General features: G+C 41.8%; 1 protein-coding gene across 1 annotated transcript in view; it reads left to right on the top strand.

Moving 5' to 3' along the window:
• The first annotated feature begins 1729 nt into the window (after positions 1 to 1729).
• Positions 1730 to 18841, top strand: part of rab26 (RAB26, member RAS oncogene family) — a 362723-nt gene continuing 345611 nt past the window's right edge. Inside the window, exons 1-2 of the mRNA XM_043711201.2 lie at positions 1730 to 2265; positions 6515 to 6625. Coding sequence (XP_043567136.1) covers positions 2071 to 2265; positions 6515 to 6625 — 306 coding nt within the window. The 5' untranslated portion in view covers positions 1730 to 2070. The remainder of the gene's footprint in view (positions 2266 to 6514; positions 6626 to 18841) is intronic.

Below are 18841 nucleotides of genomic sequence, written 5' to 3'. Positions count from 1 at the left end.
GATTGTAGCAGTGAACTCACACAGGGTTTGCTGGAGTTTACACCCCATTTGCCAAGCAGCAATGATTGAAAATATGAATCCATTTACCAGTACATCATATGCCACTGATCTGCAATGATGCAGCCATTGAAGGGTTAATAATCTTTAACAGGTTACTGTACATCTGTCAAGTATCCACACTGGATTGCCAGGAAACGCTGTTGTCTGCTTGCATTATACAGCAATAATGGACAACTGGGAGTGATTGCAGAAACTGCAACCTAATCAAGTGACTGAAGCATCATAAACTGGGAGGATGAAACACTGGCAATTTACAACCAATAATTGTACAATAATGTGTAATTGGGGCTTTGAGATTATTTCAAGAAATGTCCGTGGTTCTTACAGCATGCAATTTTGGATTGTGCTTTTCTACTACTCCCAGCCTGGACTTGTTGACTGGTTCTAGCTGCTGCATTATCCTGTTATGTGACTGCAGAATAATAACACTTGCAATTATACAACCGCTTATCACATCAAAACATCTAAACTTGGCTCTGCACAATGAATGGCATTTTGAAGTGCAGCCACTATCGATGTAGGATTATGGAGAAAGATGAGCCACTGTGAAACAATTAGTGAATTTTTTTAATGATAATCCAAGCTGCTTAATGGAGCACAGCCAGTGTGTACCCGACAGAAAGGTTCTTTACAATGAGAACTTTAAAAAATCTGTTTTGCAGTCTTTTTAAAACAGTCATACATCAGAAATCTTCAGATTTTATGGAAGGAAAACATTTTTTGGGTTACCAAGATGGTATAAATAATAGAAAAACTGAATTGGAAACTCAATTCTTTCGAACTCTGAAGAAGGGTCACTGAACTCAAAAGGTTAACTCCGCTTTCTCTCCACAGGTGATGCCAGACCTGCTGAATTTCTCCATTTACACAGGGATAATTTTCAGCATCCGCACTTCTTTGTTTTATTTACCTCAAGTACAGTCCTGAGGGAGTGCTGCATTGTCAAAGATGCTGTTTATTGCATGTGACATTAAATCCAGGCCTGACATGCATTCTCTAGGTAGATACCAAAGATCCCTTCAGTGACAAAGTAGAACAGGAGTGTTCTCCAGTGTCCTGGAGAACATTTATCCCTCAATTATCATCGATAACAAATAAAATCTTGTCATTGTCAGGTTGCTGTGGGAAAATACGGTGACAGTACTTTCTATTATAATTTCTGGAGGTTTTAGTAATCTGGAATGTGCTGAGTTCATGAAACTAGCATTTTTTTCCTAATGACCTGTGCTGCAGATGCTTCTGTTCTGTATCCTTATCGGAAAAAGGCATGACAGCAATGCCAAGTACCTTTTCAACACACCTGAACGCTGCAAATAAGACTCTCACTGGACTCAAAACGTTCTCTGTTTTTCTCTGCTGCCAGAGCAGTTTCCCCAGCAAATCAGACCTTGGTGATAATTTGTTTGTTTTCGCCTCTTTTGTGGTGGTGCTGGGGTTGGAGTGGGGACACAAGGGAGTGGACTGAAGCGGACAATAACAAGGGGTTAAGAAGCAAAAGGTGTTTTTCATTGTAAAATCTGGCCCCGCCCCCCCCCCCCGCACACCTCTCTGCGTCCATTGGTGGGCTGTGTGGGAGGAGTCTCCCACGATTGGCTGTCTCACCCGTCGATCAAGGTTGGAGGTGGGCGTGATTGTCTCTGTGAAGCTGGGCAAAGCGTGCAGGAAGCAGGAATCCTGACTGCTTGTTGCTGCTGCTTCTGCTACTCTTACCTCTACTGCTGCTGATGGGGAAGTAAAGAGTGGCTGTCTGCATGAGCTGACAAAGATGCACATCATCCCAGTTCTGACAGCAGGCATGATCCCCACCGCCAGGTGAAAGAACAAAACTGCAAAAAAAAAACCCCAAAAAAACAGATTACAACAGCTCGGAAGTTCAGCTCCACTGCACAAGGGGGTGAAGAGATTGCAGTCAGCAAAAAAAAACAAGAGAGGAGCACTTCACCCCAACCCTTACCCCCTTGTTCCCCCAACCCCCTCCCGAATCTGTCAGACCCGCGGACCCGGTTCGAGATGTCAAGGAAAAAGACGCTGAAGAGTAAAAGTCAGACGTCTCCCAGCACCACCTTACCAGCCGGCAGGGGGAAAGAACAAGAGGGGAAATCACGGAAGATCAACTCCAGCGGCCAGGCTTTGATAAACGGAGTGATCCTGCCTAACAGACCCTCTCTGAGCAACAGCAGCGAGTTCTATGACCTCGCTTTTAAGGTTGGTCCTCTGGAAACGGGAAGAAACCTTGCACGGAGTACTGGCTGAGTTCAGTGCGCTGGCAAAGGGGGCTGGTTCTTTCCTTCTCATATTTTACTGCATGCACACTTTGCATTGTGTTGTGAGTTGTTTTGTTGGTGAATTTGAAAGCTGTCAGGAACAGTCTGGGGCAAACCTTCTCTGCACTTCCAGACACGCAAAGCATAATTTGTTACACGAAGGTTTGCTGTTTTTGCGACTCAGGGCGTGGGTCCCGGCCGTTCGGGCCGTCAGACGGTGCTGTACATGGCTTGTTATTTCAGGGTTTGCGCTGTTTCTGGTCTGAAACATTCAGATCCGGGAGTGGAAAGATGGATCAGTCTTCACAATCACACTCCCTTCGGTATTTTCCCTCCCAAAGTGATGGCTAAAGCCCAGCAAGACTGTAACAATTAATTTGTTTGTACTGTGACTGCACCGATCATGCCTGTGTCTGTGCGGGTTCTTCTGAAAGGATTATCCAATCGTACTGGAAAACTCCCCCGCTCTTTCCCCAGAGCCCTGCAAGTGCTTGTCTTTCGAAGTATGTAATCCAATAACTTCTCTGATCCCTTTCCACCCCTTCAATACTTTTTCTTGTGTGGAATTTCACCTAAACTCTGAACCCCAGATGGTAAACTGCATGCTGCCGGCTTCCATTAATACTAAATAATAAAGGATTTGGAATATGGATTATGTAATAGCCACTCCAGCCTCCACTGTTCAATCCACATGGGTTAGAGGGCTTTCGGGATGGTCTCATTGCTTCCGGTTTTTGATGCTGGTTTCCATGAAGGTTGCAGAAGGAATGGGGCACTCATTCAGGAAGAGGAAGCTGATTACAGGGCTCCATCGTTTGGGAGCAAAGTCATCGCCCCTCGATTCAACCTTGACTCCTTTCAGATATCCTGAATCAAGGCTGTATTGTGCACAACACATCTCATCTCACAAGTGTTCACCCTATTATAACAGAAGATGTCATTTGTAGGGGAAAGGAGATACGTCAGGTTTACCTGACAGCTGTGCTCTGCAGGCTCAGTTGCTTACCCCTAAGTGGTGTGTTTTAACAGCAGCTTGCCCACAGTGCTAGCTGAAAGGAAAAGTTTTTCCAAATGTCCTTTTATTTAGAAAGAAGAATTTCTGTTGTTAAACTGAATGGAAGGGTTTGGAGGGATATGGGCCGGGTGCTGGCAGGTGGGACTAGATTGGGTTGGGATATCTGGTCGGCATGGACAGGTTTGGACCGAAGGGTCTGTTTTCCATGCTGTACATCTCTATGACTCTATGGTGGCTGTCTCAGTACTTATATAAGGCATTGATTTTTGGTTTGGGGATAGGAGGGGATTAATGTTACTATAGGTGGGGGAGACGGGTGGTTATGAGTGTGGTGCTGGAAAAGCACAGCAGGTCAGGAATCCTGATGAAGGGCTTCTGCCGGAAACGTCGATTCTCCTGCTCCTCAGATGCTGCCTGACCTACTGTGCTTTTCCAGCACCACACTCTCGACTCTGATCTCCAGCATCTGCAGTCCTCACTGTCTCCTAGACGGACGGTGATGTAAACTAACAGTTTTGTAAAGAGGTCGGGAGAGAGGGGAGTGAGGTATCTCAGAAACATAGCTGAATTTGCAACTGGCTACCTTGACGGTCCTGAGTTATAATCGTCCATTTTCTCGAGGGAAGTAGTCTCGATTTGACTGCTTTAAAATTAAAATACAAATACATAAAACAAACAAAGAGGCAGTATCGGGAAAAATAGTCAAAGAAATGAATATTTTTGTTTCTGGTTTATTCGCTGGATGCTGTCCATGTGTTTATGTGTTTCTTTATCAGTGCAAAACCAATTTTGCCTGTGTTGCTGGCTTTCAAGATGAAAGATGTTTCTTCTCACTCATCCGTGTGGTGGAAGTTTTGAACCAGTTGTTGAGAGTGATGCCAAGGCCCACATTGAAGCATGACATTTTATGATGCATAAAAATCAAAAGAACTGCAGATGCTGTTTGTTAGAAACAAAAAAAAAATTGCTGGAAAACCTCAGCAGGTCTGGCAGCATCTGTGGAGAGAAATCAGAGTTAAGGTTTCGGTCGAGCGACCCTTCCTCAGAACCGAACCCACTAGACCCGAACTCTCCAGAACTGCTGAGTTTTCCCACAAATTATAAGGTTCTGGTTAAGGATGGTAACATGTTGGAGGAGTTCCCAGACCGCACAGCGTGAGGATGTGGAGAATTGATGGAATGCGCTTCCCAATGGGAGAACAAGAATTTCAGGACTGTTGTCCCTGAGCCAATACATGCACAGGTACTTGGGGACCTCGAGCCAATGGGAGAAAAGGCACTTAGTCCTTCAGGCCAATGGGAGAGCGGAAACATTAGGGCTGTTGCTTCCGAGCCAATGGGAGAACAGAGAGTGTAAGACTTCAGGCCAATAGGAGAGTGGGACCGTTAGGACTGCCGTGCCGGTGCTAATGGTAGAATGGAGATATTATGATTTCAGGCTGAGAGAGCAGGTATGTCAGGGTCTCAGACCAATGCAAGACAGATATAGGAACATCTGTACAGTTGTTATTGACCAATGCGAGAATAAGACATCTTGACAAAATATGCGAAAGAACTGACGATGCTGTAAATTAGAAACACAACCAGAAATTGCTGGAAAAGCTCAGCAGGTCTGACAGCATCTGTGACCAGAAATCAGAGTTAATGTTTCAGGACTGGTGACCATTGCACAGAACACTTGTCCTTGGCTCATTGTTCCATGATTCTTAATGATAAGTTTAAAGCATCCTGGGTTATTGAGGGACTTGTGGGTGAGTGGGCACATTCTCCTTGTTTCAGGATGTGCGTGACCCTGAGGGCTGTATTTGGAGTAGAGTATCAGCCAACAAGCACAACTTCTGCTCTTGTTTATCCAACTAAACTGCTCCCAGTAATCCGAGATGGTTCATTCCCTAAGCACTTCCCATATATTCCCAGATGCATAAACTCATGCAAACACAGCGTTGGATTACTCTCCAGTAGCTGAGCAGCTAAAAAAAGGTGACAGAGTAGACATAGGAGGTGGAAGATAGCAGTTTTGGAATGTCTTAGCTTAGAACTGGCCCAAGTCACCTGATGGGCTGCATGAATTCTCTCTGCACTGCAAGAGAGTTTTAAACATTTCAGTAATTAAGGCCTTGCAACTGAACACAGTCCTCCCTATACCCATAACACAATATGACGTGATTTCTGGTAAGGGTCACTAGTCAGGGAAATTATTTCTAATTAACCTGTTCACGCATGTTATGACACGCCTCTGGGGCAGGTGGATCTTGCCTGACCTTCAGGCAGGAGGTATCACTGCCAGTGTAACACGAAATGTTGGAGACAAAGTTTCTCCGAGATTTGAACCAGGATTGCTCGATTCTGAATCCAGACTGATCACTGTTTTCCACCTATAAGGAGAAAGGTCGGACTGCAGGTCAGAGTCGTGAGTGTGGTGCTGGAAAAGCACAGCAGGTCAGGCAGCATCTGAGGAGCAGGAGAATCGACGTTTCGGGCATAAACCCTTCATCCCACCTATGGCACATGGTGACCTGTATATTAGACTAAGACCATTAGAGAACAACACCAAATGGGAATCACTATTGCAAACACTCACCCTGATGATTGGGCGAGATGAAATAGTGTGAGAAGAGGCTAATGCCTAAACCAGGTGAAAGTGAGGAATGCAGATACTGGAGATCAGAGTTTTAAAAAAAAGTGATGCTGGAAAAGCACAGCCGGTCAGGCAGCATCAGAGGAGCAGGAGAGTTGACATTTTAAGCATAAGCTCTGTCATTCCTGAAGAGCTCATGCTGGAAACATCAATTCTCCTGCTCCTCTGATGCTGTCTGACCGGCTGTGCTTTTCCAGCACCACACCTTTTGACTAGTCCTAAACCAGTTTGGCTGAATGGGCTGTTTTTTAAAAAAATTCTTTACATTCAAAATAATATGTGGAATGCATGTTTTGCTCATCTTTTATACATTGCATCGCTCGTTGAAAGCTAAATTTAAAAAAAAAATCACAAACAATCTGGTGCAGTTTTATGGTGTTATTAGTCAATGGATTTCAAACTGAGATTCCCTAAGGTGATCATTCCTGGCAGCTGCTGGCACGTTGTTAAAAATGGGGGGATTTTTAACAACTCATTAAACAACTGTGACTGATTTATGTATGGTTGTCTTAGTAACAACCTGTTGTTTTATTTTAGGTGATGTTGGTTGGAGACTCTGGAGTGGGGAAAACCTGTTTACTGGTGCGCTTTAAGGATGGTGCTTTCCTAGCCGGAAGCTTTATTTCTACAGTGGGCATTGACTTCAGGGTGAGATTCTCTTACATTTTGTATTTCCTCATGTGTTTAACTGTGCAGCTCAGACCATTGTCAGCATCATGGTGCGGTACAGTACAGAACAAGGCCATTCAGATCATCTTGTTTTTGAAAGAGTTGCTCAGTTAATTCCACTGCCTGCCTGAACACACGCATACTCATCAAATGGTTGTATTTACATTGCATGTGTGTTGGGAGCGGGTATTCCTTGTTATTTATTGGTTTGAATTTGTGCCAGTGCACATGGAATCCATTTGGCTAAAGGCACTATTTTTCACCCACTGCTTTGATAAACGCTGCCTGTCATTGAACGACACATAAAAATAAATGTGTAGCTTTACATCACTTTTATCACATCCGCACAAATAAACGGAAGCAACTGAATCCTTGGTGCATGTATGAAACTTGCAGTGCTTTCTAAGCTTATTTTTTCTCGCCCACTGTCAACTCATTTCAAGGGTTGAAAGTTGCCATCGCCTCACAGTGAGAGCTGTGGTTCTGGGGCGAGGCAGGAGCAATGAGGTCAAGTTATTAATTTACAGGGTTTTGTTTGAAGAAAAAGTACCTTTTCCTGTCATTTTTGGAACAGGAATCAAGCCTCCGACATTGGTTAATTCGGCCACATCCACCATTAAAGTAACATCAAGAATTTAAAGGGGTCTGGCAGCCTCAGTCACACCTGCATGGCAGCTATCGCTGTCTTGGAATTCGGGACCCCTAAATCTTGTCTCATTACCCCACTGGAGTTTATGGCCCACAATATAGGAAGCTCTGCATTGGGGGGTGTGGGGGAAGGTGCGGTGTGGTTGGGTGATGGGTGGTGTGCCAGTAACTGCTGACCAATTGTATGTGTCCAGGAAGGACCCACATCGGATTCCTGGTCAGTCTCTGAATTAGCCGATCTCTGTGGGTTCATTACGGGGAGGTTCCTCTGAGTTCAGTGCATGGATGAATCAACCCATTGCGAGTGATGCTTGCTGGAGATTGTATTTGCATATTTCACCAGAATCCACTGCACTGCCTCTAGAGTCAAATAGCATGCTCACAATCAGTTCTCCTCTCACATGAGAAAGCACGGCTGAATGATACAAAGGTGATCACATTGTCTGTCAGGGACAGGCGACGTCACCTTCAAAGTATCTTAAAAATTATACGGGAACAGCAGCGTTAGTGCAAATCGACTTATTGCAATGGTTCCTAATGAGATTTCTTGATATAAAGCATTATTTGCAAACTGTAAATTGGAGCTGTTTTGGTAAACGTATTGCAGTAAAATGAGGTTTGAGTGTATACAAATGAACCTTGAAAAATAATGAAATGTAGATGTAAGAATTATAAAACTCTGCATGGAGGGCATTAAGATTGTACATTGAGAGATTAGATAACCCTCTTTGGGATAATGGAACCTAAAATAAATATATTTCAACAGCTGCAAATTTGCAGCAAAATGACTGAACATTGGAATGGATTTTTGCTGTCTGACTGTGAGGTGTTCAAGAAGCAGGGTCATTCCTTTCACTGTGCTGTGCTGTGCTGTACAATAAATTGGAGTGGGTCCTGTATATCAGAAATACACAACCCTTGCAGTTTGGCATTGAAAAAGCTCAAGGCTAGGTATTTTAACATACAGTAGAGATAAAGGCCACTTGGCCTTTTGTACCGATTTCTGGCACTTTCCAAGAGCAAGCTAATTGATCCCAGTTTTCCCATTCTTTCCCTGTAAACCTGTAGTTGCTTCCTTTCCAAGTATAAATCTAATTGCCTTTGGGAAGCTACTAGTAGTACTGCTCCCAACAGCCCAGGGGCAATGCATTCCAGCTTTGCTGTATAATAAAATAAATTCTCCTCATCTTCCTTCTTTAGCCAATTATCTTCAATCTGTTTCCTCTGGCTATCAAACCTCCTGCAAATAGAAATAATTTCTCCTTATTTACTCTAACAAAGCCCTTCCACTAGGAAGGAGAGTTGGTTGTTATAGTTCCTGATGGAACAAAATGCATTTGGCTGTCAACTCTCTCCCTCTCCTACCTCCTGTGGGAATTGATTGGGAAGTGGGTCTATAGATGTCCCACAGCTTTCAGTATGTTGCTCCAAGTGAGTTGGCAGTGAGTGTTCGCACACTAATCAATGACAGAGAGCTTCACAATGGAGCCTGATATTGTTCATGTTATATCTCAATACACTCATACAATTCCACACCAAATTCTGAGAGAGTGTCAATCTCTGACTTATTTTCCTACTTCCTCGTCCAGGAGTGCTGTTTTAACTAACTTTTCAGCTAACATTGGGGTGGCACGGTGGCTCAGTGGTTAGCACTGCTACCTCACAGTGCTAGTGACCCAGGTTTGATTCTACACTCAGGTGACTGTCTGTGTGGAGTTTGCACATTCGCCCCATGTCCATATGGGTTTCCTCTGGGTGCTCCAGTTCCCTTCCGCAGTCTAAAGGTTAGGTGGATTGGCCATGCTAAATTGCATTCTGTTGCCTAGGGATGTCCAGGCTAGATGGATTAGCCATGGAAAATGGAGGGCTCGGGGGACAGGGTCTGAGTGGGTTGCCCTTTGTAGGGTTGGTGCAGACTTAATGGGCTGAATGGTCTTTTCTCACACTGTAGGAATTCTCTAATTCTAACTTGACAAAAATGTGCCCTTTAATCTGATCTGTTCTATTTCGCAGGGATTGGTACAGTAATAAGAAATGACTATCGTCAGGTCAGCTGACAAACTATGTATCCCAACTTCCACAGTACAAGCAAAGTATGCAAATATATACAATACCATGACACACCATGCAATCTTCCTCAAATAATTACAATAAATTAGGTAACTAACAATTTCCACTTCACAAAGCCATGTTGACTGCGCTCAGTTCCCTTGAACTTTTTAGCATCTTCCCTCTGACTAATTTTAAGCTAAGTGGCCCACAATTTCTTACTTTTTATCTCCCCCTCTTTCAGAATCTAGTGCATTTTGTGAAATTAACACCAATGCATAATTATCTCAATAGCCTCTTCTTTTAAGCTTGCACTTGCCAGCCTCCAGCTGCAATAATTTGTCAGTGCCACTTCACTAGTGATTGTAATTTTCTTGAGTCCCTCCTTCTCATCTACTTCCTGATTTACCGTTATGTTTGGGATGTTACTTATATCCTCTATAGTGAAGACTGATGAATAATATCTGGACAATTAATTTGCCACCTCTTTATTTATCAGGATTAATTCCCCGGTCACACTTTATATAAGACCAATGCTCACTTTTTTAACTATGATAATTATCTATTGAAAGTTTCTACTATCTATTTTTATCTTTCTTGTTAGTTTTCTCTTATCGTCTAATTTTTCCATTCTTCATCTTTTAGTCAGTCTTGTGGCTTTTTAAAATGGGTAGATCAATCATCTGTGTCAAGAGTGCGATGCTGGAAAAGCACAGCAGGTCAGGCAGCATCTGAGGAGCAGGAAAATCGACATTTTAGGCAAAAGCCCTTCATCAGGAATGGCTGAAGGGCTCATTCCTGATGAAGGGCTTTTACCTGAATAGATAATTATCAGAGTTAACTAATCTCTAGCATCTGCAGTACTTACTCTCGCCTAGATCAATCATCTGACCTACTGCCCTAACAAGACTGGAGGTCTTGGGTTGTTGGGAGAGACCAGATAAGCTGGAACCTTTCTCGCTGGACCATAGGAGTTGAGGGGTGACCATATAGAGGTTTATAAAATCATGAGGGGCATGGATAAAGTGAAAAGCAAAGGTCTTTTCTCTAGTGTAGGGGAGTTCAATACTAGAAGGCAAACATTTAAGGTCAGAGGAGAAATATTTAAAAAGGTCCTGAGGGGCACCATTTTCTGCACAGCGGGTGGTTCTTACGTGGAATGATCTGCCTGAAGAACTAATCGATGCAGGTACAGTTACACCATTTAAAAGACAGGTACATGAATAGGGAAGGTTAAGATGGTTATGGGTGAAATGCAGGCAAATGGGACTAGTTTAGTTTGGGGAAACCAGTTCAGCGTGGATGAGTTGGACCAAAGGGCCTGTTTCCATGCCTTATGATGTGGAGGTGCCAGTGTTAGACTGGGGGGGGGGGGGGGGGGGGGGGTGGACAAAGTTAAAAATCACACAAACGAGGTTATAGACCTACAGGTTGAAAGTACAAGCTTTCAGAGCACTGCTCCTTCATCAGGTAGCTCATGGGGCAGGATCTCAGGACACAAAATATATAGTAAGAGATCAAAGTCTCTCGGAATGTGACTTGAAAGAAGTTCTGGTATTTACATATTAATGAATCGAAACCTGCAACCCATTCTAAGTGATTAAGACTTAATAGCAATCTGGGTTTGTTTGATACATTGCATCAGTTGTATAACACTTTGATCTTTCACAAAAACTCCTGCGTCCTATGATCCTGCCCCACTAGCTACCTGATGAAGGAGCAGTGCTCTGAAAGCTAGTTCTTCCAAATAAATCTGTTGGACTATAACCAGTTGTTGTGTGATTTTTAACTTTGTCCATGCTGTATGACTTTATGACTATATGCTCAGGCCCCAACCTTGGCACTTGATGTTTATGAAGTTTCTGCTATCGCTTTTTATTTATGCTATTTGTTTAAAATGATCTAGGGCTGATGTTTCTGAGGCGGTGATGGAATAAGGTTAGAAACTTCCGAAATCTGTGTCACAGGACCACCTATTATTCAGAGCTTACAATTACCATGTGATTGTTGACACAGTAAAGCCAAACATGAAGTGCTGAAACCAGGACATTTAGGTTTTCAGTCCCATGCTTTCCCAACTGAGCTATTTCAGCTGATGAGCATTGACACCGCAATTTACAGTGGGAATTAATGACAGAAAAATATGTGATCCTGAATTGTGACAACTAGGAATAAGTCAGTGCATGACCTAGCAATTTTCTGTGGAGTCCAGAGTGATGTACTGAAATTGTGGCCTTAGTTGTGTCATGCTGAAATTTCACGTGAGACTGGAGGCTATGACCTACTGACTCCAGAGGTGAGGGAGCTACTAACTGTGTCATGACTGGCAGAGAGTTGCTGAGTTTGAACAATGTGCCTTTATATATAGAAACTGAGTAAGAGTGATCGGTGTTGACTCTCACCTGCTGAATTATTTAGGTAAAAACAATGACTGCAGATGCTGGAAACCAGATTCTGGATTAGTGGTGCTGGAAGAGCACAGCAGTTCAGGCAGCATCCAAGGAGCATCCTTTACCACTCATTACTTCCCTTGGTGGTACAGTTGAGACTGAATTTAAAATGTGAATGCTGAGAGCTGTTTAGCATGAATGCACACCTGACTATTATGTTGTATACAGAATCCACACATCAGTTTTTTAAAAAAGTCTTAGATAATTCCATCTCCGTCAATTCCCCTTTGGACATTCAGAGTTTTTACTGTGGTTACAACAGCTTCAGATAAGCTACTTAGCACTGTGAATAATCACTGTGGCTGCAGGGTAATCATTGCTGCTATAATCAACTTGCACTTGTTCCACAGGAGCTCCTGATGGCTGAATCATAGCCTAACAATTAACAGCATGGCTGGACAAAAGAAAGAAGTGGCCTTTGAGAGACTGTGGCTTAAGGGCGTGGGTGGTGGTAAGGTGGGGCTGCTGTAAGGTGTGAGGGAGAGAAGGGAGAGAAAGTAATGAGCTTTCAGTTGATCTGGGCAATGTTTGACAAATATTGGCCGATTGCCACAGTAATATGAGGTTGAACTCATAGATAGTTCTGCTTCTTTTGAAATGTTCCCAATATATTCTTCTTTGCCTAAGACAGCAAATTGCTTAAGCATTACCCTGAGGTTTGATTTACCTGGATAGCAAACTAAACAATACTTGTTACTGTATCTCGATACATGGATCAGTTTAGGTGCATTCTCTCTTTCACCAAATTGAAACCTGCATTTCCATTGTATATGATATTGTGCAAAGGATTTAGATACGTTTGCATGCTCCATAAACTTGACTTCACAGATATCTCTCATCCTCGCCCACACCCAATCCCAATCACTCATTGTTCCCTGTCTTGCTGACCTACATTAGCTCCACATCAGACAACATTTCAGGGTGTAATTCTAATATTCCTTTTCATGGCCTTACCTCTCCATATTTCTGTATCTTTCACCCACCCCAAAATCGTCTTGTTTTCTGCTGTCCCGATCTGAAGCTCAGGAGTTCCCTTCTTACTTCCCTAGCTCTTTTGCATTCCTCCTTTAAGCTTTGGTCACATTTGCCTAATATTTCCTTTTGCGGCCCAGTGTCACATTATGTTTGATAACACACCTGTCAAGTGCTTTGAAATGTTTGACTACATTAAAGGTGCTACCTAGATGCAAGATTTGTTGCTGCTGGTGTTGTTTACAGTTGTTTTTGGTCTGTTGTGATTTGTCATAGGTGGTGACTTTTTACATTAATTTCAGTGCACAATTGGCTGCAATGATGAATCTAATAACTAAACATCCAAACATTGTCCCTGCACAATGTCAGACAGACATAAATGTTATATTTCACATTCTGCAACATTACACGCCAGAACAGATCTGCCATCTTATTATGCAATCCGGTTGAATATTGTAGATGACAAGTGCATTGCATGAATAATAAATACAATGTTCTCATTAAATACTGGTGAGCTTTTGAAAAGTTTGAAATATGGAAATTTGAAATAAAGTGTAAAATCTCTCATCATGACCTTTATCAAAACAAAGAATTACAATTGATAAAGCAAGGACTCTGACGAATCTCAAATATATACTTTAATAAAGAAGTATATTGATATTTGAACCATTGTTTCTCAAATAATGCAATAGTCAAATCCTTACTTCTTCACTTCTGTCATGTCTGCCTCACCTGATAGAAGACATTTTTTCTCAGTGGTTTAAATCCAGTGCAATTCAAACAAGGTCTGCCACGAATTAGCAATTATGGTTCAACTCTCATCACCTTTCAACTAATCAAATAATTGATCAGTCTTTCCTCTCTAACCTCTGAGGAAAATGCCAAAGTGAATCAAATTCTAAAAGCTAACTTGAGAAACTTAGTATCTTCTTTTGTAGCAACTGTTTCTCCCTATTTGAGCAGCCCTTACCCTTAACATTTCAAGGCCACCCTTTGCTTCGATAACCCACAAGTAGAATGTTTCTTAATTCCCTTTTCTCTAGGAAAGTTTCAGAATTGTCGCCTCTTGTGTGCAACTTCTCCAACTTGACATTACGGTTATTAATCCTACAATGCTGCATGATGTTCTAACATTTCTTTTCTTGTTGCATTGAAGATCCATTAAGGTATGCTGGAATTAGGAGTCAATACATTATATATAGGCTATAGCCTATTTCTCAGCACCCAGAATGTCTACCAGTTAGTATCTGTTCTCTTTATTTCTTCTGGAAATAGCAAATTCTTCTCATCATTCCTGTTTGATTTACTTCAACTGCTCTTGCCTTGTTTGAGTTTTTCAGTCTCCTATGCTATGAACCTAAGTCATTCCCTTGAATTTCCCAAATACAGTTGTAAGCTTCTCTGTGGTAGAATCCTTAAGGAATTAAGGGCTACGGGGAGAATGCGGGTAAGTGGAGTTGAAATGCCCATCAGCCATGATTGAATGGCGGAGTGGACTCGATGGGCCGAATGGCCTTACTTCCGCTCCTATGTATGTCTTAAGGTTCTCTCCTTTGTAGTCAGTCATGAAAGCATGAAAATGTTTATTTTTAACATGGGGTGCAGTTATGCTGTTGTGACATGATTCCATCTGTATTTGCTCCGAGTGCCTATATTTTATTGATCAGGTTCTGGTTCTGTCTCACCCACTCATACTGCCATCCATTGGCATATTCGAAAGATTTCTAGATTGATAATGTGTTTGGCCGCTTTGTGAGGGACCTTCTTTCGCTGCCAAGACCTGAGGTGAAGCATGAACTTGGCTCTTCAGGCCCACAGATAGGGAATAAACTACTTCAATACAAGATTGCCCCAAGCTACAAGGCCAAGACAGAACCACGTTACACTACACTACCACTGAGGCAGACTTACTAGTGCTCATTAACTCCTTCTGTGAGAACTGAATCCAATCCCAACCTGTCACTCACAGCCTCTAGTGTGGCCAATGATGACTACACTAATAAAGCCTCTTGTTATGTGACCGTAGTTACATCTTACAGTTTTGAGTTGAGTGATGCCATTGCTCATGGAATGATCAACATAGGACATAAGGTTTAATGTTTATGAAGTAACTTGAAAGCCATCGGACATACATCCATAAATATGCAAATAAAGAGTACATAAAAAAAGATAGGGGTGGTGGCAAATTTTCTATCCTTTCTTGGTTTATTGCATGTTGTGTAGCTGTTTTATGGTCAAGTGGCACATAATATGTAATTGCAGAATAACGAGTGACTTTGGCCCTACATATGTAGTTGCCCAGACTATTACTACTGGTATTTATTGGAAAATGTAAATGCTTGGGATGAGCATAAGAGGTACACTTTCTTATGATGTATTTAATAATGTAGAGTTCTATTTTGACTGCCAAGTTACCATTTCTGCTAAGCCCCATAAGATTCTAGATTTATTATCTACCCAGGTTTGCGTATTGAAGAGTTTGCAAGGAATTTCATTTCTTAAACAAAATCACCATAGAAAATACATAGAAAAGAGTTTACAATAAATTGACTGTTATGTCAGGAACCCCACAAGCTTTTACCTTCTATCAAATACTCTTTAGATTCCTCATGTAGCTATAAGGATGGTATATTCTGAGAAATCATTAAGATATGTCTTTAGTTTAAATGTATATGTATATTATTAAGATATTATTGCACATTGTGATACAATATTATTACACTGACATTAAGACCAATGAGCTCTTCATATTGGTGTAATTTGACTATCAGTATTACATCAAACGCATTGCTGCCTAACCAATCCTAGAGAATAAAAATAACCAAGCAATTTTATTTTATTCTGTCAACAAACACAGTAAAGTACAAAAGCATAATATCACCAGGCAGTTTCATGCATCAACACCTGCAATTTACATTATGTTGCATCTCTAATGCAATTAAACCTTCTATGCCGCTTAACTGGAACATTATCAGATAAAATTTTGTGTCAAGCCACCTAAAGAGACATGTTGAGATGGGTGATCAAAGAGGCAGGTTTTAAATCGTGTCTTAAAAATGGAGAGAAATATGTAGAGGTTTAGGAATGGAATACTGTAGAGTTTAGGTTTCGTCAGCTATTGAGAATGGTTCGTGTGTTTGTGTTTGCCCCTTGTACTAATATTTTAAATATTGTATCAATCCAAACTCAGCAGGTCTGTTAATGTCTGTAGAGAGAAAGCAGAGTTAATATTTTGGGTCTGACACTTTAGCTGCCAAACCTACTCATCTTTTTTACAGCAATTTCTGATTTTGTTTCTGATTTCTAGCATTCAGAGTTCTTTGATTTTATTTGCACGTATATATGCATACTCAATTTGTGATTAAGAGCAGCTAAGGAAAGATTAGGGCAGATATGAACATCATCCTTCACCCGAGAAGCTATGGACTGTGGAAGGGAAATGCAGTCTGCACTTATGCAGTACATAGTATTGTGAAGAAATGTATGTGGTAGACAGCTTTCTTCTTCTTTTTCTAGATGGATATTCAGCAAATTAGCATTCACTGTACTTCTACCTGATTCTGCTTCAGAGCTTCCCCTTGGTTTTACATAGATTCAAGTTCTTCTTCAACAACAGCAAAGTCTGTTACGGTTGGGAAAGTTGTTTGCAGGTGTCTCTCTCTTTCTCTGTCTATTAGTACGCCTGGCACATACTAATGGTCTGGTAGATATGGATACTTCCTGTGCTTTAACAATATAGCACTTTATGATGATCTGCAGAGGCCAATAAAGACTGTGCTGAAACGATGCTGGTGAGTACATAACCTCAAAATGGGCTTTATTAGAGCTAATACAATGCACTCTAATACAGAGACAAAATAGGAGAGAAAATATAAGCTTCATTGAAGGGTTACTGCATAATAAAGTTGACTTCAATTGCTACATCATTTTTTAGTCATCTTCTATTTTAGAATTGTGTTGATATTCTAGGGAAGCAATGTGTTATTGTGTGTGATTTGGCAGTCAATCATACACAACAGCATCCTACAAACAGCAATGTGATCATGTTCGAATCATATGTTCTATTGATTACAAAAACACGAAGTACTGGAGATATTCAGCAGGCTGGACAGCATCTGCAGAAAGAAAAACAAAGAGGATATTTCAAGACGGTGGCTCAGTGGTTAGCACTGCTGCCTCACAACACCAGGGACCCAGGTTCAATTCCTGCCTTGGGAAACTGTCTGTGTGGGTTTCCTCCGGGTGCTCCAGTTTCCTCCCACAGTCCAAAGATGTGCAGGTCAGGTGAATTGGCCATGCTAAATTGTCCGTAGTGTTAGGTGCATTAGTCAGAGGGGAATGGGTCTGGGTGGGTTGCTCTTTGGAGGGTCAGTGTGGACTTGTTGGGCTGAAGGGCCTGTTTCCACACTGTAGGGAATCTAATCTATTGACTTCTTGTGTTCTCATGAATTTGGTCAAGGGATGGGCCAGGAAGGAATAGTGACAACATTGGAGTAGTGCTGTTAATGGAGAGGTAGAGTTGTTGTCAGCTGACTGTGGTTTCAGCTGAGGTTGGTTCAGGGACATATAAAAGGGAAACCTTGAAGTTCCTTTGAAGTGGGGAGACTGACTGCCTCTAGGTCCTCACTCTAACAGTGAATTGAAGACTTGGATTACACCAGAAATGTGTAAAGGAGATATATGAATGCAGTCCTGGGAATGCAAAGCCACAGAAAAACAGTGAAAGGGGTGGCCATCAATGTTTATGGCAGTAGAAAGGTTACTCCTGTAATCACTTACATCAACGTAAGAATCAAAAAGGAACATGGGAAATAGGAGCAGGAATAGGCCATTCAGCCCATTGACTTGCTGTACCATTCCAGTTGACCATTGCTAATCTCCTACCTCAATGCAATTTTCCCATGGTAATCCCATATTCCTCGATGTCTTTAATATCTAGGAAATACCTTTAATATCTAGCGAATTACATTTTCAAGTTTGATTGTGCAAATGTCAATGGCAGTTATGAATGTTTGATTGTTAAGCAGTTTGCTTGTGCAAATTAAACCTTGATTGTTTGGTCATGCTCTAGTGCAGTTGTTTGGATTTTAGTTCAAGCTCAGGTCCCGCTTATAAGTAACTGTCAAACTATGTTTATTACTACACTCTACATGGTGGTAAGATGACAATGCAATATGCTTTATATGCGCACACGAGGGTACAAATTAGAATGGGAGGCTGCTCTGCCATTCAACAGGATCATGGTTGATCTGACTGTGGCCTCAGTGTTACACTCTTGCCAATTCCTTGACTCCCTTGTCAGTATAGGTCCAACCTCTTTGCAGAAAACTCACAACTGAGGTTACAGTATCATCACAGCTGTCTTGGGTGCCCATCTAAACCGAATCACTACAACAGATGCCAATAAATGAAGTAAAATTTGTTCTGAGGAGGACTGCCATTAAATTGCCTCATGCCTTTTCAAACATCTGAGCCAAGCTGTGATCTGCAGGGTAAAAGATTAGCAGTAGTAATTTCACTGAAGGATTTCTGAATGAGTAGTAAGGGAAGGCATTCTATCCTGCCAATGTGAAAATGCCCTATTTATGTTCATTCTCTACTTTTCACCAATTCTTTGTCCATGCTGATAGATTACCCCCAATTTCATCAACTCTTTTCTTGACTAATTAGTCTTTTGTATATGAGATGCCATTTGAAAACCGAGCTATTACTACAACTATAGGTTTCCCTAAAACTACCTTACAAGCTACATCCTCAAAGAACTCCAATGAATCTGTTAAACAGGATTTTTCTTTTGTAGGGAATTGTTGACTTCTTCTAGCTGATAAGATCCCTACAGCATGGAAGCAGGACATTTGTCCCATCAAGTCCAGACCACCCCTCCAAAGAACATCCCACCCAGGTCTACCCACCTGGTCTATCTCAATAACACTACATTTCCCAAGGCCAATCCACCTAATCTGCACATCTTTGGATTGTGGGGAGGAAACTGGAGCACCTGGTAGAAACCCACACAGACACAGGGAGAATGTGCAAGCACCACACAGACAGTTGCCCGAGAGTGGAATTGAACCCA

This window comes from Chiloscyllium plagiosum, unplaced genomic scaffold, assembly GCF_037043375.1.
Source record: "Chiloscyllium plagiosum isolate Xiang-an unplaced genomic scaffold, Cpla_swu_hap1 HiC_scaffold_20, whole genome shotgun sequence".
NCBI lineage: Eukaryota > Metazoa > Chordata > Chondrichthyes > Orectolobiformes > Hemiscylliidae > Chiloscyllium > Chiloscyllium plagiosum.
Note: the sequence above shows the minus strand (reverse complement) of the source record. Positions and strands in the feature narration are given on the sequence as shown.